The following is a 20,830-nucleotide window of genomic DNA, read 5'->3' as shown; positions in this document are numbered from 1 at the left end:
GCGTGAGTCACCATGCCCAGCGTAGCATCAACCTTTTAGAAGCTGGAAAGTAGATGAATGAGCGGTCACTGGCTTAAGGCTGAGTCCTAATGGAGCAGTGAGGAAAGTTGGGGACCCCTGGCCATACGTACCACAGAACCCCCAAAAGGCATGGTGTCTGGCAGCAAGGGATGCCCCTGGAGCTGAGGGGTAAGGAGGGTACCAAAATGAGAAGGACTGGGTAGAAGACTCCCAGGTCCCCTCCCCTGTCTCCTGTGGCGGGGGCTGTCCACTTCGACCCCAACAGAAGGCAGCAGTTCAAAGGGACATATAGAGGGTCTTGGGAGAGGGGATCGACAGGCACAGTTGAGGGCATGGGGCCTATATCCCAAATAGGAAGATAAGGGTCCGAATAGGTGCTGAATGCTTAGAACTTCCGCCTTCCCCTCGGGGCTCCAGGCTGACCTTTACTGTCCAGGCAGAAGACTGGAAAACTTCTCCCTGGGGAATCTGGCCAGAGAGAGAGAGAGACTGAAGATACTGACTCAGGGGATCCCCAGCACACAGCCCTCCTACCTCACCCTCCATGGAGCACAGGGTCCACCAGGCCCACCCCAGCCTTAGAAACTCTGTTCTCACTCATGGTCACAAGGTTGGAACCAAAGCTTCCCTGACATTTGGGTCCAGTTTCTTTTTCTTTTTTTTGAGACGGAGTTTTGCTCGTGTTGCCCAGGCTGGAGTGTATTGGCACCATCGTGGCTCACTGCAACCCCTGCCTCCCAGGTTCAAACAGTTCTTTTGCCTCAGCCTCCCGAGTAGGGGGGATTACAGGTGCCCACCACCAAGCCCGGCTAATTTTTTGTATTTTTAGTAGAGATGAGGTTTCACCATGTTGACCAGGCTGGTCTTGAACTCCTGAACTCAGGTGATCCACCTGCCTTGGCCTCCCAAAGTGCTGAGATTACAGGCATGAGCCACCGTGCCCGGCCCTGAGGTCCAGTTTCTCATATATAATATATAAGTCAAGGTCCAAACCAGCAGACGCAGGAAGCTTGGAAGAAACAGAAACCACGCTGGAGAAGAGAAGCTTAAAAACCTCTCATTAATATCCTCGTTGAGGTCAGACAGGATGTTGCACTCATAGGAAGAGGATGCTATAACAAAGGGAACATTTGCAGGCCAAAAATAAGTTCGTAGACATCAAAAACATGATAGCAGAAATGAAGAACTCCACTGGATGTTTAGAAGATGAGGCTGAGAAAATCAACCAGTGAGTAGAAGAAGAGAGTGAATAGGAGAGGGGAAAAATGCATAAACCAGTAGGCCAGTGTAGGAATTTCAACATCCAAATATAGGACTTCGGGAAAAAATAGAGAAAAAAAGAGGTAAGGACATCAGCAAGGAAGTATTTGTTTCTTTTTGTTGTTGTTGTTTTTTGAGATGGAGTCTTGCTCTATTGCCCAGGCTGGAGTGCAGTGGTGCAATCTTGGCTCACTACAACATCCGCCTCCTGGGTTCAAGTGATTTTCCTGCTTCAGCCTCCCGAGTAGCTGGGATTACACATGCAGACCACCATGCCCAGCTAATGTTTGTATTTTCAGTAGAGATGGGGTTTCACCATGTTGGCCAAGCTGGTCTCTAACTCCTGACCTTAAGTGATCTTCCCACTTCAGCCTCCAAAAGTGCTGGGATCACAGGCGTGAGCCACCATGTTCATCCCATCAAAGAAGTGTTTGAAGACAAATTCCCAGGATGGGAGTTTCCAGATTGAGAGGGCCTGAGAGATGTGCAGCCTCACTGATGGAAGCAGACACACACCTGAGCCCATCACTGTGAAATCGTAGAGTTCTGGGGACGGAGGGACATTCCTATAAGCATCTGGATATGAAAAAACAGGTCACCTACAAAGAATCAGGGATCAGAATTACTCTCGTTCTAGCAGCCTTGGAAGCCACAACACAATGGCACAAGGCTTCTAAAACTCTGAAGAAGGTTTTCCTTCCTAGAATTTCTTTTTCTTTGAGATAGAGTCTCGCTCTGTCGCCCAGGCTGGAGTCCAGTGGCATGATCTCAGCCCACTGCAACCTCCATCCCACGGGTTCAAGCGATTCTCCTGCCTCAGTCTCCCAAGTAGCTAGGATTACAGGTGCACGCCACCATGCCTGGCTAACTTTTATATTTTTAGTAGAGATGGGGTTCACCATATTGGCCGGGCTGGTCTCAAACTCATGACCTCAAGTGATCTACCTACCTCAGCCTCCCAAAGTGCTAGGATTACAGGCATGAGCCACCACGCCTGGCCCTCCCTAGCATTTCATACATAGCCAAGCGGTAAGGCTGAATGTGAGGGCAGGAGAAAGGCTGAAGTGCAATGGTGCAATCCAGCTCACTGCAGCCTTGACCTCCTGGACTCAAGCAATCTTCCTACCTTAGCCTCCTGAGTAACTAGGACTACAGGCAGGTGCCACTGTGCCTGGCTAATTTAAATTTTTTTTTTTTTTTTTTTTTTGAGATGGAGTCTGACCCTGTTGCTCAGTCTGGAGTGCAGTGGCGCAATCTCGGCTCACTGCAACCTCCGCCTCCCGGGTTCAAGCAATTCTCCCTCCTTGGCTTTCCAAAGTGCTGGGATTACAGGTGTGAGCCACCATGCCTGGCCCTGAATAGCCTTTCTTAGAAAGCTGTTGAGGATGTCTTCCACTGAAACCAGAGGGTAAACCAAGGAAGAGCAACACACAGGAGACAGGAAACAGGGGATTCAACATAGACTCCAGGGAATCTCCAGGGTGATGGTGATGAGGAAGCCCAGTCAAGAACAGGGCAGGGAAACTGAGGTCATCTTGTCATGCACGCTGCCATTTTACCATCTTGTTAAGTGGATGAAACTACTGGAGGATATGCCCCAGCGAAACAAGGGAGTCTACCAAGAAAGAGAGCCACCCAATCTCCCAACTTAGGAATCCAACCCCAAGGAAAGGCAAAGGGAATTCTAGGGATGTCAGCAAAGGGAAGCCCCAAAGCGATGGTGGTGTAGGGGCCTAGAGGACAGCCAGTACCTTTGGAAGGAGAACAGAGGCCTCCAGGTGAGATATCACTAGTGGAAAGAAAAAAAGAACTGATCAATTATTTGTTATTATTTTTAATGAGATGTTGCCCAGGCTGGTCTTGAACTCCTGGGCTCAAGCAGTCCTCCTGCCTTGGCCTCCCAAAGTGCTGGGATTACAGGTATGAGCCACCGCATGTGGCCTGATCAATTATCTTATGTGTACTGAGAATCTATTAGGAGGAGTGGGGTGATTTAGCAACAGGTGCAAGGAACACTAAGTAAAGGAAAAAAATCATTAACTCTAGGAAAAGGCGAAAAGGAACTGAAATCTGGTACACTGCAGCTCTCATATGTGAATAATGATCACAAACTAGTAAAACATTGAGTACCCGGTTTGCCAAATTACAGTGGACTTCTATGGTATTGACCAGCTGGTGGAGGGCAGCTGATGGGATGGCCTTGTGAGAGAACTAAATTCACATCTCTCAGGATGGGAAGGCCATAGATGCTGTCTCACATGGATGACTCACAAGATTGTATACACATGTTGTTTAGGACTATGGAGATGTGTAATTGCTAGAAAAAATCAGCATCAATTTCCTCTGGTGTGGAGGGACAGGGCAGGAAACCTGTTTTGTTGTTAAACATTTAAAAAATTGTTTTCAGTTTACTAAAGAAATTTTGTGGTCTGGACATTGTGGCTCATGCCTTATAATCCCAGTGTTTTGGAAGGCCGAGGTGGGAGGATTGCTTGAAGCCAGGATTTCAAGACCAGCCTGGGCAACAAAGTGAGACCCCTGTCTCTACAAAAAATAAAATTAAAAAACTTCTGAAATACAAATGTAGAAAAGTACATGAAATATATTAATACTGTGTAACAAGTCTGAACGATTAGAATGTGTGGACTTCTTCCCTGATCATAAAACTCTCACCCTTGTTATAAGTTTTTTAGTATTATTTGGGTTCCTAAATGATGAGCATGTAAAGTCAAAATTAGGATTTAAAATCTAAACATCCACCTTGGGACAGGTAGAAGAAACTGCTGCTTCTAGTTCATGTGCTGGCCTTAGCTGGCCTCTTACGGTGCTTTCAGTTGGATACAGTAGTTCATGCCTGTAATCCCAATGCTTTGAAAGGCTTTGATGTCACTTGACTTCAAGAGTTTGGACCAGTCTGGGCAACATAGTGAGACTCCATCTCTACAAAAATGTTTAAAAATTGGCTGGGTGGCCGGGCACGGTGGCTCAAACCTGTAGTCCCAGCACTTTGGGAGGCCGAGACAGGCGGATCACGAAGTCAGGAGATTGAAACCACCTTGGCTAGCACAGTGAAACCCTGTCTCTACTAAAAAATACAAAAAACTGGCCGGGCGAGGTGGCAGGCACCTGTAGTCCCAGCTACTCAGGAGGCTGAGGCAGGAGAATGGCGTAAACCCCGGAGGCGGAGCTTGCAGTGAGCTGAGATCTGGCCACTGCACTCCAGCCTGGGCGACAGAGCGAGACTCCATCTCAAAAAAAAAAAAAAAAAAAAAATTGGCTGGGCTTGGTGGCGCACTTCTGTGATCCCAGCTACCCAAGGAGGTCGAGGCTGCAGTGAGCCGCGATTACACTACTGCATACCAGCCTGGGTGACAGAATGAGATCCTGTCTCAAAAAAAAAAAAAAAAAAAAAAAAAAAGAGAAGGTGCTTCCTGCCCTTGAGCCTCCTTGTAAATTGCTTCAGGGGCTCTGGAGAGCAAGTGCAAAGCACAGGGGCTCGGGTGCACTTCGGCTTCTCTGCTCCACTGGCTTTATAGGTGCTGAGCTCTGAGTCGCGGGCTTCTTCCGTCATGCACGTCTGCCCCTCATTCTTACTCTGCAGACCGAGCATGTCGGGACTCCACCTGGTGAAGAGGGGACGGGAACACAAGAAGCTGGACCTGCACAGAGACTTTACAGTGGCTTCTCCCGCTGAGTTTGTCACACGCTTTGGCGGGGATCGGGTCATCGAGAAGGTACAGACGGGTCTCGGCACTCTGGGTAGGGTCTGGTTGGGGTGCAGGGGCCCCTCCTCTCAGCTGGAGGTGGGAGATTCAGGTTCAGGCTCAATCTGAATCAATCTGAATCTCTGCCTGCTGCAGAGAGGGGGTGAGGGGGTGAGGGCCACACTCTTGCGACACCCAGTGCTGGGTGCTTGACTTCATGAGCTTTTCACCCTCACAACAGCCCAATGCAACAGGTGCATTGCTCCCATTCACAGATGGGGAGACTGAGACCTCTGGGCGTGGTCAGGAAGCTCCTGCAAAGGACTCTGGGTGCTTTTGGGAATGGGGCCACTTTCTAGGTTACTGAATGGGAAGCATAAGTCCAGCTGTGCATTCCTGAGGTTCGTAGCTGCTTCGAGGAGAGGAGACAGACTTACTAGAATGGCAGTAAGGAAAGGGAAGTAGCTGAGATTTGCCAGTTCTGAAGGCTTTTCACATTGTCTCCTATACCATCTGCACAAGGCCCTGGGTCATCTGTACTGTTTGATGATCGCTATTGTATTCATGGAGAAACTAGTATTCAGAGATTTGATGTTAGTTGTCCAAGATTAGGTAATTAGTAGGAGGTGGAGCTGGGATTTGAACCCAGGCCAGTTGGGCTATAAGACCTTGTTCTTTTCTATTTTACTGGAGAGCAGGGTCATAATAATAATAACAATCTCAGTGACAGCTGCCATTGATTGATGGCCTGTTCTGGGGTAGGCATTATGTCCCCTGCTTTACATCATTGCATCTTATTTAGCCATTCCCTCAGCCTGGTCAGTGGGTATTGTTTTACAGATGAGGAAACTGAGGCTTAGAGAGGGGAGATTGCTTGCCCAGTGTCAGAGCTGGGCTCCAGAGCTCACACCCTCAACCCAGCACACTAAGTGCAGTATTGAGTGGTAGAGACTCATGCAGGATGCAGGTTCCAAAACCTGGCTGCCACTGGTCGTTTTTTATTTTAGTTTTTTAAGTTATCATTTTTGTAGAGATAGGGTCTCACTCTGTTGCCCAGGCTAAAGTGCAGTGGCACAATCATAGTTTGGCTACAGCCTCAACCTCCTGGGCTCAAGTGATCCTCCTGCCTCAGCCTCCTGAGCAGCTGGGATTGTAGGTGTGCACCACTATGCCTGGCTAGTTTTCTTTTTTGTTTTTCTAGAGATAGGGGTCTCATTATGTTGCCCAGGCTGGTCTTGAACTCCTGAGCTCAAGTGATCTTCCTTCTTTGGCCTCCTAAAGTCTTGGGATTACTAGCATAGCCACCGTGCCACGCCTGGCCTTTGCCAACAGTCTTGATGGTTGAAAATACAGATTCTTCCACCCTGCTCCAGACCCTTGGATTTAAACTCTCCTGGGCGGAGATCCAGAAGCTGCATTGTTGTCACACTCGCCAGGAGACTGTTTTGCACTCAGCCCAGTTGGTGGCTAGTGTGGAATTCTCAGGAGCCCAGAGAGGCTCGGGCGGCCACAGAAGGGCTCAGCCCAGAGCTGTTGTACTTTCTGGCTTAGGAGTTGACCTCAGCTTGCCTTCTCTTGTACACTCCTTGTGGGAAAGCTGCTGCTGTGGGGATTAGAGCCGCAAGCTGGACCGCAGCAGCCTCTCCCCCATGGGACTCCCACATTTGTTGCACTAGAACGTATGGGGCCAAGGGAAACTGTGTGATCCTGGGATCATCAAAGTCCTTCCCTCTTGACCGAGCCTTGCTTTGATAATCGACTGAGAAAGCCGGAGCCCAGCCATTTCATCATGTCTTCCCAAGAGGCATTTTTTGACAGGGTAGAAGAACATTTCACCTGAACCAGAAACCCTGAGGTCAAATTCTAGTGCCGCCACTCATGGGCTGTGAGATCTGAGTTCAGTTTCCCCTTCTGTAAAACAGAGGTGATCACATCCCAACTCTCTAATGAGACTTACCCTTCAGGAACATCTTGAAGATTAGACAGCAATGAAGGAGGCCTTAAAATGATGAAATTGCTATGTAAGTCAAGCTTTGAAGCCATATGCCTAATTTTTTTTTTTTTAAACAAGAAAACTAGGGGCTGGACATGGTGGCTCACATCTGTAATTTCAGCACTTTTTGGGGGCAAGGCAGGAGGATTGATTGAGCCCAAGAGTTTGAGACCAGCCTGGGCAACATAGCAAGACCCCATCTCTACAAAAAATAAAAAAATTACCTGAGTGTGCTGGTGCATGCCTTTAGTGCCAGCTACTCAGGAGGCTGAGGCAAGATGAACTTGAGGGGTTGAGGCTGCAGTGAACTATGATTGCACTACAGCCTGGATGACAGAGACTGTGTTAGTTTGCTCTCACACTGCTAATAAAGACATACCCAAGACTGGATAATTTATAAAGGAAAAAGGTTTAATTGACTCACAGTTCTGCATGGGTGGGGCGGCCTCAGGAAACTTACAATCATGGTGGAAGGAGAAGCAAACACATCCTTCTTCACAAGGTGGCAGCAAGGAGCATTACCAAGCAAAAGAGGGAAAGCCCCTTGTAAAACCATCAGATCTCGTGAGAACTCACTCACTATCAGGAGAGCAGCAGCATGGGAGTAACCACCCCCATGATTCAATTACCCCCCACCGGGTCCCTCCCATGACACGTGAGGATTATGGGAACTACAATTCAAGATGAGATTTGGGTGGGCACACAGCCAAGGCATATCAGAGACCCTGTCTCAAAAAAAGAAAACAACAAAAAACAACAAAAAACTAGAGCTTTGGCTTTATTTTTTAGAGACATGGCCAGGAGATTGGCCAGTTGTACCTCTTCATGTGGACATAAAGCTCAGAGAGGGAAGGGGTGTTCTCAAGGCCACACAGCAAGTTCATGATGCAACTGGGAATTGAAATCAGGACTCTTTCTGTTGCTCTCTGCGGTTGGGGACAACCAGCATTGACCACTGTTCCTCCTTACCACATCTAAGACCTTTAGCCTTTAGAATGCACAGCCAGCCATGAAGGCAGTTCAGAGAACAGGTCAGACCGGGGAAAGTTCAAGTCCTCACTCTGCTGTGTGACCTGGGGCGGGTGCATTAGCTCCTCTGAGTTTTAATAGTTTAACCCCCAAATAGAAATAATAGTGAAAGCTCTTTCAAAGGGCTGATGTGAGGATGAAATGAAATAAGGCAGGTAAAACACATTGTGCTGTAAAACATCAAAAAGTGTTAAGGGTAATCACGATTACACCAAAGGAATAAAAAAATTCTTCCCCGGGCTTGGCACAGTGACTCATGCCTGTAATCCCAGATCTTTGGGTGGATGAGGTGGGCAGATCATTTGAGCCCAGTCTGGGTTTGTGTTCGAGTTTGTGCCCAGCCTGGGCAATATGACAAAATCCTGTCTTTGCAAAAACATAAAAAAAATGAGCAGGATGTGGTGGTGTACACTTGTAGTCCCAGCTACTCGGGAGGCTGAGGTGGGAGGATCACTTGAACCTGGAAGGTTGAAGTTACAGTAAGCTGTGATTGCACCACTACACTCCAGCCTGGGTGACAGAGCAAGACTCTGTCTCAAAAAAAATAAATACATAAAATAAAAAATTATATATCTATATATTTCATCCAAACACCCATCCATTCATCTATCCATCCATCCATCCATCCGTTCATCCATCTATTTGATGATCCATTCATGTGGCTGACAGAATTTGAGCTCCTGCTCTGTGCTGGGATGTGTGCCATGGAAATGCATAAAAATACCAAGAGGAATGCTGTGTCGCAGGGGCTGCAGGAGGCTCTGCAGCTGAGAGGTGGACTCAGGGTAGCACGTGGCCCCCAGCACAGGTAGATGTGCATCTTCAGCTCCTTCCTTGTCTTCCCGTGCAGGTGCTTATTGCCAACAACGGGATTGCCGCTGTGAAGTGCATGCGCTCCATCCGCAGGTGGGCCTATGAGATGTTCCGCAATGAGCGGGCCATCCGGTTTGTTGTGATGGTGACCCCTGAGGACCTTAAGGCCAACGCAGGTACCTGGGCCTTGACCCTCTCCTCCCGCCACGCCCCATCCTTGCCTGCCCTCGCCTCCTTCCCCTGTGCCTAGGCAAGTCCATCCTGGACTCCAGATGGTCAGGACCTCTCATGAGTCTGTATTTATTTGTCCTTCCTTCTTTATTTAATTAAAACGTCTGCTGACATCAAGAACGACTGTGCCTTACAAAAATGCAAATGGTTAACATGCAGAGGAAATTGGATCTTTGAGAAATGTCTGTGTTCTAGCAGATTGGGGGCTGTTTCTGCTGGTGTTTTCCTGCAGGTGGATGTAATTGTATTTCAATCACTTGTTCATTCTTCTGTTCATTTGCCTGAGTTTTTTATGATGAATCATTCTGTAAACAACTGTTAGATGATTTACTTTTTTCCTGAACATTCTTATCCTTTTATAGGCCCTACTCCCCACAGCAGCCAAAGTGACCTTTTAGAAACATAACTTATTCTGCTGTGTTTTCTGAAGGTTGTTAAAATCAAAAACCTTGGCCAGAGTGGTGGCTCGTGCCTGTAATCCCAGCACTTTGGGAGGCTGAGGCGGGAGGATTGCTTGAGTCCTTGAGTTCAAGAGGAGCCCAGGCAACATAAGACCCTGTATCTACAAAAAATAAAAATAAAAAAATAACTGGGTACAGTGGCACACACCTGTAGTCTCAGCTACTCAGGAAGCTGAGGTGGGAGGATCAGCCCAGGGGGTCTAAGCTATAGTGAGCTGTGATTACACCACTGCATTCCAGCCTGGGAAACAGACTGAGACTCTGTCTCAAATAAAACAACATAAACCTAAAAGCATAACTAAGATCCGAGCACAGTGGCTCACACCTGTAATCCCAGCGCTTTGGGAGGCCAAGATGGGTGAATCACTTGAGGCCAGGAATTTTGAGACCAGCCTGCCTATCTCTACTAAAAATACCTCCAAAAAATTAGCCAGGCATGGTGGCAGGTGCCTGTAGTCCCAGCTATTCAGGAGGCTGAGGCAGGAGAATTGCTTGAACCCAGGAAGTGGAGGTTGCGGTGGGCTGAGATCACTCCACTGTATTCCAGCCTGGGCGACAGAGCAAGACTATCTCAAAAAAAAAAAAAAAAAAAGCAAAACAAAAACCAACATAAGTCAGGTCTTCAGGTCTTTTCGTGCTTCTTCTTAAAATGCATCAGAGGCTGTGTGCTCTTCCCAGTAGTAGCAACCTCAGCACCATCCCCTAAGCCTTCCTGCCCCAAGCTCTGCACGGACATGGCCTCATTTGTTACTTATAGCTCTGTTTTACAGATGGCACAGTCGAGGCACAGGGATGTAAATTTATCACTTGTCCAGGGTCACACAACCGTCATGTGATGCAGGTGGGATGGGAACCCTGGTCTGAGTTCAGAGCATTATCCAGTGGGTCCTCCCATCTTGGTTAGTCTAAAATTCAAGATTCTTACCCAGTCCCATAAGTCCCCTCCTGACTCCATCTCGAACCTCTCGCCCTCCATCAGCCAGGTACCAGTCACGCTGGCCTCTGGCGGCTCCTGGGCCTGTTGCAGAGTCTTGGTACCTGCTGGATCCTCTATTGAAGGTGCTTCTCCCAGAGCCCTTTGTGTAGTGGACTCCCTCCCCACCCAGTCTGTAGGTCTCACCATGATCCTTGCATCTCTCTCAGAGAACCTCATTTATTTTCTTCCCAGCACTGACCTGAGTCTGTAGTTATTGTGTTTATTTTCTTGTTTATCTTCTCCAACATAAAAGAAAAACTGGATGAGGACCAGGAAGCGTGTCTGGCTGCTCCCTTCATCATCTCTGGAATCTCCCCATTGGCCAACATTTCTGTGTTTGATAAACATAGGAGGCAGGCAGGCTGGAAGGAACAGCTCTGGGGTTTCTTTCTGTGTTTGCATATAAAGTGCCACAATCTTCAATTTCAGGATCGTAGCAAATTTCATCGTACAGATGTCCCAACCCCTGTGTTTGGATTGAGTCTAACTTTTCCTAGTCCGAAACACCGCTCAGTGGCTGTTATCTGACTTTGGCCTCATTGATGTGTGGGTTTTTGTCTGTTGTTTTTTTTTTTGAGATGGAGTCTTGCTCTGTTGCCCAGGCTGGAGTGCAGTGGTGTGATCTTGGCTCACTGCAGCCTCCACCTCCCGGGTTCAAGCAATTCTTGTGCCTCAGCCTCCCAAGTAGCTGGGACTTCAGGCGTGCACCACCATGACCGGCTAATTTTTGTATTTTTAGTGGAGACAGAGTTTCACCATGTTGGCCAGGCTAGTCTTGAACTCCTGACTTCTGGTGATCTGCCCGCCTCAGCCTTCTAAAGTGCTGAGATTATAGGTGTCAGCCATTGCGCCCAGCCAACATGTGGTTTTTTTAAGGACATATTCTTAGATGTGGAATTTCTGGCTTAAAGAGCGTATTTTAAAATCAAAATATTGCATTATGTTCAGCCTTAAAAAGGAAGGAAATCCCGTCATGTGTCACAACATGGATGAACCTTGAGGACATTGTGCTGTGCTGGTCCCAAAAAGTGAAATAAACCAGTCACAAAAAGACAAATACTGCATGATTCCATGTATAAAGGGTAACTAGAGTAGTGCAATTTATAGAGAGAGCGAGAGAGAGTGTATATCGTTGGTTGCCAAGGACTTCAGGGAGGGAGAAAAAGGGAGTTGTTGATGAGTATAGAGTTTCAGATTCATAAAATGAAAAAGTTCTGGACATCTGTTTCATGATATAAATATACTTCACTATTGAACTGTACACTCAAAAATGGTTAAGATAGTAAATTTTACGGTTTTTTTTTTTTTTTTTTACCGTAATTTAAAACTCTGATTGTATTTTTTTTTTTTTTTTTTTTTTGAGACGGAGTCTTGCTCTGTCACCCAGGCTGGAGTGCAGTGGCCAGATCTCAGCTCACTGCAAGCTCCGCCTCCCGGGTTCCCGCCATTCTCCTGCCTCAGCCTCCCGAGTAGCTGGGACTACAGGCGCCACCACCTCGCCCGGCTAGTTTTTTGTATTTTTTAGTAGAGACGGGGTTTCACCGTGTTAGCCAGGATGGTCTCGATCTCCTGACCTCATGATCCGCCCGTCTCGGCCTCCCAAAGTGCTGGGATTACAGGCTTGAGCCACCGCGCCCGGCCACTGATTGTATTTTTGTTTGTTTGTTTGTTTGGGGTTTTTTTTTGAGACAGGGCCTTGCTCTGTCGCCCAGGCTGGAGTGCAGTGACATCATCACAGCTCACTATAGCGTCGAACTTTGAGGCTCAAATGATCCTCCTGCCTCAGCCTCCCAAATAGCCGGGACTATAGGCATGCACCACCATTCCTGGCTACTTTTTTTGGATTTTTTTTTTTTTTTTTCTAGAAATAAGGTCTCCCTTTATTGCCCAAACTGATCTTGCATTCCTGGCCTCAAGCAATCCTCCTGCCTCGGCCTCCCAAAGTGCTGGGATGATAGGTGTGCACCACTGCGCCCAGCCCTATTGTATTATTTAATGGCAAAACAATATTAAGATAAACTTTAAATAGGAAATATTTTTGAAAACCCACCTCTAATCCCACTCTGTTGACAGATTACTTCCTTTGTCCTTCATTCCCTTACAGGCCTTCCAGGCCTTGTCCAGAGACACATCTGTTTCACGTAATTAAAATCATATTTCATTTTCTTTAAATTTTCTTCCTTTTTTTTTTTTTTTTTAAATGAGACGGAGTCTTGTTCCATCACCCAGGCTGGAGTGCAGTGGCGTGATCTCAGCTCACTGCAACCTCCACCTCCTGGGTTCAAGCAATTCGCCCACCTCAGCCTCCCAAGTACTTTGCATTACAGGTGCCTACCACCATGCCCAGCTAATTTTTGTATTTTTAGTAGAGACAGGATTTCACCACGTTGACCAGGCTGGTTTTGAACTTCTGGGCTCAGGCGATCTGCCTGCCTCAGCCTCCTAAAGTGCGGGATTATAGGCATGAGCCACCATGACCAGCCTTCTCTTTACATTTTCTTTTCTTTTCTTTTCTTTTTTTTTTGAGACGGAGTCTTGCTTTGTCACCCAGGCTGGAGTGCAGTGGCCAGATCTCAGCTCACTGCAAGCTCCTCCACCTCCTGGGTTCATGCCATTCTCCTGCCTCAGCCTCCTGAGTAGCTGGGACTATAGGTGCCCGCCACCTCGCCCAGCTAGTTTTTTTTTGTTGTTGTTGTATTTTTTAGTAGAGACAGGGTTTCACCGTGTTAGCCAGGATGGTCTCCATCTCCTGACCTCGTGATCCGCTCATCTCGGCCTCCCAAAGTGCTGGGATTACAGGCTTGAGCCCCCGCGCCCGGCCCTCTTTACATTTTCATATATATTTGTCCGTTGTTGCCATAGAAGTCTGCATGGTTCTGCTTTCCATGGCTGTACACAGTCACATCTTGTAATGTTCTGCCATTGACGTCCGTCTGTCAGCAGTTCCTTTCTTCTCACTCCCATTTAATTTCAGAGTACATCAAGATGGCGGATCAGTACGTCCCCGTCCCAGGAGGGCCTAATAACAACAACTATGCCAACGTGGAGCTGATTGTGGACATTGCCAAGAGAATCCCTGTGCAGGTAGATGGACCAGGGTGCCTGAGCATGGTCCCTGAGTGTGGGTTGATGCCCCTTGGTTCTAGTTCAATTCCACAGTTCACAAGGGGCAGAGGGTCCAGGTCCCACAAGGCTCCAAATTCCTGGGCTGATATAACAGAAAAGAGTGTTCAAGTGATGCAAAGCACATTCTTTTTTTAAAAAAATTTTATAAACAGGATCTCGCCATGTTGCCCAGGCTGGTCTTGAACTCCTGGGCTCAAGTGATCCTGCCTCGGCCTCCCAAAGTGCTGGGGTTACAGGTGTGAGTTACTGTGCCCAGCTGGGAGGTATGTTCTTGAAGGAAGATTGTTGCTCACCCCTTTCTGTGTTTGCAGGCGGTGTGGGCTGGCTGGGGCCATGCTTCCGAAAACCCTAAACTTCCGGAGCTGCTGTGCAAGAATGGAGTTGCTTTCTTAGGTAGAGTGTGTCCCCATCGGATACATGGGAATTGGGGCGTTGCTGGGACATTCTGCTGGGTCTGACCCACTTTCTACTCCTGTCCTGTAAAGCGGAGGTCCCTTTGATTTCCCACGTCATACTTTCATTGTGAGGAGTGAGTGAGTCCCAGGGTGGAAGGGCACACAGCTAATCTGCCAAGTCATGGAATTAGGAACTGCCCGCTTTTCAAAGGAAGACACACAGGCAGCCAACAAGCATATGAAAAAAAAGCTCAACATCACTGATCATTAGAGAAAGGCGAGTCAAAACCACAGTGAGATACCATTTCTTGGCAGATTCTGATGAGATTGTGGAGAAAAGGGAATGCTTATGCACTGTTGGTGGGAGTGTAAACTAGTTCAACCATTGTGGAAAGCATATGGCAATTCCTCAAAAAGCCAAAAATAGAACTACCAGCAATCCTGTTACTGGGTATATGCCCAGAGGAATATAAAATCATTCGACCATAAAGACACATGAACATGAACGTTTATTGCAGCACTATTCACAATAGCAAAGGCATGGGATCAACCTAAATGCCCGTCAATGACAGATTGGATAAAGCAAATGTGGTACATATACACCATCTAATACTACACAGCCATCAAAAATACTGAGATTATGTCTTTTGCGGGAACATGGATGGAGCCGTTATCCTTAGCAAACTAACACAAGAACAGAAAACCAAATATTACGTGTTCTCACTTGTAAGTGGGAGCTAAATGATGAGAATACATGGACACAAAGAGGGCAACAGCAGACACTACTTGAGGGTGAAAGGCGGGAGGAGGGAGAAAAGCAGAAAATAACTATTGGGTACTAGGCTTAGTACCTGGGTGATGAAATAATCTGTACCACAAACCCCTGTGACATGAGTTTATGTGTGTAACAAATTTGCACATGTAATTATATCCATGTCCTTGTGTAGTTTAGGGGAATCATTTACTATCATGTAATACATCCCTGCTTCTCCTTACCTGTGGGTCTGAAAACAGTCTTGCCCAAATGTGAAGCAGCTCAGTGCAGATCAATACCTGATGTTCACCTGAGGCGCAGCTGGGAGTCCCATGCCCATTGACGTTTTCTTTGTCTGTGGGCTCTGAGTACATACGGGCATCTGTCCTGTCTGACAGTCACCCAGGACTCTCATTATCAGTCTTAATTCCTCTGGAGGTTGATGATCCAGCCCACTGGACAAATGCAGCCCATGGCTTGCCTTTGTAAATAAACTTTTATTAAAACATGGTCTTGCTCATTCATTTATGTATTGCCTATGGCTGCTTTCACCCTACACTGGCAAAGTTGAGTCATTGTGACAGAGACCTGCAGGCTCGCAAAACTGAAAATATTTCCCATCTGGCTCTTTATAGAAAGAGTTTGCTAACCTATGGTCCAGCTCTTTGAGCTCCTAGCTTACCTCTTTGATCTAGCTTTCTGCCTTCCCCCCAAAGTGTATTTTGTGTATGTCACTGTAGTCTAGGTTGTAACTCACAACAGGTTTACAATCCACATGTGTTGAAAGTTGACTGATGCAATAGCAGACTAACAGATTTTTTCCTTCCCTGACATGAGGTTAAGCTCCTTGAGAGCTGGGACCAGAGAATTTTCTCTGTCATCTTCTCCTCACCTGGCCCCACCACCATGCACTCGGTTGGCACTCAGCCTCGAAGGTCTTGTGACTGACCAGATTCTGCTTCCCTTCTTGTCCCCAACTCTTCAGGCCCTCCCAGTGAGGCCATGTGGGCCTTAGGAGATAAGATCGCCTCCACCATCGTCGCCCAGACGCTGCAGGTCCCAACCCTGCCCTGGAGTGGAAGCGGTAAGGGACCCCGAACTTCCCTCTGGGGGAGCTTCTCAGCCCAGTCTTGGTAATGTGAACAATCAGGGTGACAGAAGTATGCTTGTAACAATTCTTTCTGTTACAAATGTTACTTACTTTTGTTTTTTAGTCACTAGCAAAATATTTTAAAATTTTAAGTTAGTAAACAAGTGGTACAATTTATTGTAGGCAATTTAGAAAATACAAGAGGTACAAAAAAGAAATGGAAATCATTCATAATCCTATGACCCAGTGCTGAACATGTATTACACTGTGGGTATCTACCTTTCCAACATTTTTCTTGGCATATTATTAAAAAAAAAAAAAAAAAAAAGACAAATCTTGGCCAGTGGCTCATGTCTGTAATCCCAGTGCTTTAAGAGGCTGAGGGAGGAGGATCACTTGAAGCCAGGAGTTCAAGACCAGCCTGGGCAATAGAGCAAGACCCCATCTCTAGACAAAGTAAAAAAAAAAAAAAAATTAACTGGTTGTGGTGGTGCATGCCTGTAGTCCCAACTACTCCGGAGGCTGAGGCAGGAGGATGGCTTGAGCTTAGGAGGTTGAGGTTACAGTGAACTATGATGGCACCACTGCACTCCAGCCTGGATGATAAAACCCTGTCTTTAAAAGGAAGCAACAACCCATCTTACATTCCCTAGTTTGTGACTTTTTTTTCCCCACTAATGAATATCTTTCTATGTGAAAAATATACTTTATGCCATTTAAGATGCCTGCATAGGATTATTATGTCTTACGGATGTATCATAATTGACTTAACAGTCCTCATAGTTAAATAATTTAGATTGTTTCCAATTTATTTTTTCTAATTTAAAAAATATTCAAAGGAATGGAGTTTTGATAATCTTATAGCTAAATTTATGTGTGCATTTTAATAATTTTCTTAGGATAAATTCCTAACAGTGGAATTTCTAGGACAAATTAAAAAATAAGTAGGACAGTCTCAGAAGTTTCCTATTAAATTTGATTTTTTTTTCCCCCTAAAAGTTGAATTTTAAATTTGGGATGGAAAATTTACTTTCATTTGTTAAATCTTTGCATGGTTTTGGTAAATAATTATTCACATATAAATGATTCCATAAGGTAGAATTGGGATTTTTTTTGGATTTAGATTAATATGGCTGTTGTTGGTAGACTCAGTCTGAGTTTCTTTCCTTTTTTGTTGTTGTGTTTTTGAGACAGGGTCTCACTCTGTCACCCAGGCTAGACTCTAGTGGCATGATCATGGCTCACTGCAGTCTTGACCTCCTGGGCTCAAGTGATCCTCCTGCATCAGCCTCTCCAGTAGCTGGGGCTACAGGCCCATGCCACCATGCCTGGCTAATTATAAACATTTTTTTGTAAAGACAAGGTCTCACTATGTTGCCAGGGTTGGTCTTAAGCTCCTGGGTTCAAGCGGTCCCCCCACCTCAGCCTCCCAAAGTGCTGGGATTATAGGCATGAGCCACCGTGCCTGGCAGTTAGTTTCTTAAGCTTGATTTCTCATTCAAGGTTGGGTTAGTTCTTGAGGAAATGAAAAGCCATTGTGAGAAGCTGAAGGGAGTGTCTGTATTCCACTGGTCCAGAAGCCCAGGTCTAGCACTACGTCAGGAGGGAGAGGCCCTGTGGTTTCTGGGTTGTGTGTGTTTCTCCTGGATTTGGGAGGAATCAGCTTTCTTTGTGACTCTCCAGGCCTGACAGTGGAGTGGACAGAAGATGATCTGCAGCAGGGAAAAATAATCAGTGTCCCAGAAGATGTTTATGACCAGGGTTGTGTGAAAGACGTAGATGAGGGCTTGGAGGTAAATGCAGAGCCTGCGGGGGCCAGGGGGGCCAGAACCGAACTGCCTCTGTCCTGGTAGCGGTTGGCAACTGGCTAACCTCTAAAGAGGTCTGTTTGTCCCTTTGCATCCAGGCAGCAGAAAAAATTGGTTTTCCATTGATGATCAAAGCTTCTGAAGGTGGCGGAGGGAAGGGAATCCGGAAGGCTGAGAGTGCGGAGGACTTCCCGATCCTTTTCAGACAAGTGAGCAGTTCTTGCTGTGTCTTTTTGCATCTGTCTTTGGGAATTGTTTGTGGGCTGCCAGATTATTTCTCTTAGCATTATTCTGTGACTGTCAAGAAGACATTTGTAGGAGCTGGAGGTATTGTTGTATCGTATTTTGCAACAAATGCATACATTTTTACTCAGAAAAGCCCATGGTTTTGTGTTGATCTTGACAGCATCTTTTAGGTAGTTCAAGTCTATAAATCAGGGTATCTAGAAATGATTTCAGAGATACAGGATCAAAATAGCTGTTTGTGACAATGTTGGCCGATAGAGGAATGGCGTATTTTATAAATTTTAGTACTCTTAGTATTTCTAATGTTTGTAGATGATCTATTTTATTTTATTTTTGAGACAGAGTCTCACTCTGTCATCCAGGCTGGAGTGCAGTGGCACGATCTCAGCTCACTGCAACCTCTGCCTCCCAGGTTCAAGCGATTCTAGTGCCTCAGCCTCCCGAGTAGCTGGGATTACAGGCGTGTGCCACCTCACACAGCTCATTTTTGTCTTTTTAGTAGAGACAGAGTTTCACTATGTTGGCTGGACTGGTCTCAAACTCTTGGCCTTGAGTGATCCGCCCACCTTGGCATCCCAAAGTGCTGGGATTACAGGTGTGATCCACTGCGCCCTGCCTGATCAATTTTAACTGTAGGAACAAATGGCATATTTACTTACTTACTGGTAGCTAGTTTTCTTCTTTTAAAACCTTATGTCTGTTACTAGCAATGTTTAGAAAACATTTATACTGACAATCTTCCCATTCTTAAAGCTATTTTAATATTTCTAGGTTTTCTTCTAGACCTTCTTCATATGTATATTTTAAAGAACTGTATTCAGTCTACACAAAATTTTGTTCTGCATTTAAAATATTTCAAACTGTAGATCATGAATATTATTATGTTATTCCAGCCCTGGCAATTATTTTGATGATTACTCAATATTTTATGTGTGGCTCTAGCCTTATTTATGAAACCTTTCCTTTTTTGTTAAATGTTTAGCTTATTTCCACTTTGTTATGAATAATAATACTATAGTATAATATGATATTTAGTACTATAAATAACACTTAGCTATTTTTTTTCCTCTTCTGAATTTTTTTCTTGAATAAAGACTTGGGGAGAAAGAGTTAAATAGCATGCACTTTACATGCACTTCCATTCTTCTTTTTTTTTTTTTTTTTTTTTTTGAGAGAGTCTTGCTGTGTCGCCCAGGCTAGAGTGTGGTGGCACGATCTCTGCCTACTGCAAGCTCTGCCTCCTGGGTTCATGCCATTCTCCTGCCTCAGCCTCCTGAGTAGCTGGGACTACAGGCACCCGCCACCATGCCCGGCTAATTTTTTGTATGTTTAGTAGAGACAGGGTTTCACCATGTTAGCCAGGATGATCTCGATCTTCTGACCTCGTGGTCCGCCCGCCTCGGCCTCCCAAAGGGCTGGGATTACAGGCATGAGCCACCGCACCCGGCCTTTACATGTGCTTTCAAACACATATCAGTACATTGCTTTCTAGGAGTTTTACTGATTATACCACTCTTGGTATAATATGTGAGTGTTGTATAAAGCAGCAGTTTCACTACCATTGTATCTCTGTTGGAGTATACAGGTGTTTTGGGGATTTGGGTAGGGGGAAGAATTGATATTAAAAGGCAAGTTGCAGCAGCAGTACAAAAAGTTCATGTCTATCCTTCACCCAGTTTCACTCGTTAATATTTTTCATATAACTTTGCAACTAAGAGATTAACATGGGCACTTTTCTGTTCAGTAAACTCCAGACTAGATTGAATTTCATCAGTTTTTGCACTAATGTCCTTTTCCTGTTGCAGGATTCATTCCTGGATTCCATATTGCATTAGAGGTCATACAGATTTTAAAGCTTTTTTGTTTTTTAAAAATAGACTTTATTTATTAGAGCAGTTTTAGGGTCACAGCAAAATGGAGCAGAAAGAATAGAGAGTTCCCACATACCCCAGGCCCTCATGTGCACACAGACCCCCAAGCTTTTTTATTTTACTTACATGAGTGCACTATGAATATCTTCGTCATGTAGAGAGTCAATCAAGTCAGCAACGTGTTAAGAATAAAAAAGGAAAAACCCTTTTCCCCATCACCTTCCAACTTTCCTTTCTCAGATGTAACCACTGTTAGCAGCTGCCAGGGGGATCTCTTTTCAGCACTGTCACTGTATATACTTTTACATAGACATTCATACAGTTGTTTTATTATTTTTTGCATGAGTTCATCCTATACATTATTGCAAATTACTTTTTTTAAACTTAATTTGTCTTAGAAATCATTGTGCGTGAATACTTTTCACATTGTCTTTAAGAATCTCTAGAAGACGTGCCTATAAAACAATGCCTTTCAGCTCTTAACAGGATGAAGTAAGTTTGTCCTTAGATTCCACCTGGGAGAGCTAGCTGAGAAAGTGCAGTAAGTGGAAGAAAAAGACAACCACAGATTAGTATGTTTTGGTCCCATTTTCATTCAAAGAAGCTTTCTCTGTATGTGTCGCTATATGCATAGAAGAAAGCCAGTTTGGACACCAAACTCTTAACAATACATTATCTTTAGGGGATGTGATTGTGGGGAGATTTTACCATTTCACAAAGTTTGACTTAAAAAGAGAATATGTTGGCAGGTAGTGACTATCTGGGGCTGGTGGTGCAGATGATAAAGGAATTTCCCAAAACAATACTAGGTAAAGAAAGGCAGATTTATTGGAGGAAGTATGAAAATATGTTGCAAGATTGCAACAGGCAGTACAGCTGAGAAGGGGCTGGCTGCAAAGAGGCAAGGGCTGGTGGGAGGTTTTATAGGGTGGTGCTGGAGGAGGGGCTATGAGGTTGTTATGTCCTGGGATTGTTTGTGATTAGTCATCTCTTAAAGCAGTTGTTTATTGTTCTTCCCCACCTGGGGCCCTCCGCCACCTGGGGCCCCTTTC

At 45.6% G+C, this 20,830-nt stretch overlaps 1 protein-coding gene across 2 annotated transcripts in view; it reads left to right on the top strand.

Moving 5' to 3' along the window:
- The window catches only part of ACACB (acetyl-CoA carboxylase beta), a 161,501-nt gene that overhangs the window by 45,373 nt on the left and 95,298 nt on the right, over positions 1-20,830 (top strand). For both annotated transcript variants that reach the window (XM_030939193.1, XM_010360453.2), the window contains 7 exons: positions 4,883-5,015; positions 8,858-8,996; positions 13,463-13,572; positions 13,926-14,007; positions 15,749-15,847; positions 17,537-17,646; positions 17,760-17,870. In XM_030939193.1, coding sequence (XP_030795053.1) covers positions 4,883-5,015; positions 8,858-8,996; positions 13,463-13,572; positions 13,926-14,007; positions 15,749-15,847; positions 17,537-17,646; positions 17,760-17,870 — 784 coding nt within the window. The remainder of the gene's footprint in view (positions 1-4,882; positions 5,016-8,857; positions 8,997-13,462; positions 13,573-13,925; positions 14,008-15,748; positions 15,848-17,536; positions 17,647-17,759; positions 17,871-20,830) is intronic.

This window comes from Rhinopithecus roxellana, chromosome 10 (genome assembly GCF_007565055.1).
Source record: "Rhinopithecus roxellana isolate Shanxi Qingling chromosome 10, ASM756505v1, whole genome shotgun sequence".
Taxonomy (NCBI): domain Eukaryota; kingdom Metazoa; phylum Chordata; class Mammalia; order Primates; family Cercopithecidae; genus Rhinopithecus; species Rhinopithecus roxellana.
This window is presented reverse-complemented; position numbering and strand designations above follow the sequence as displayed.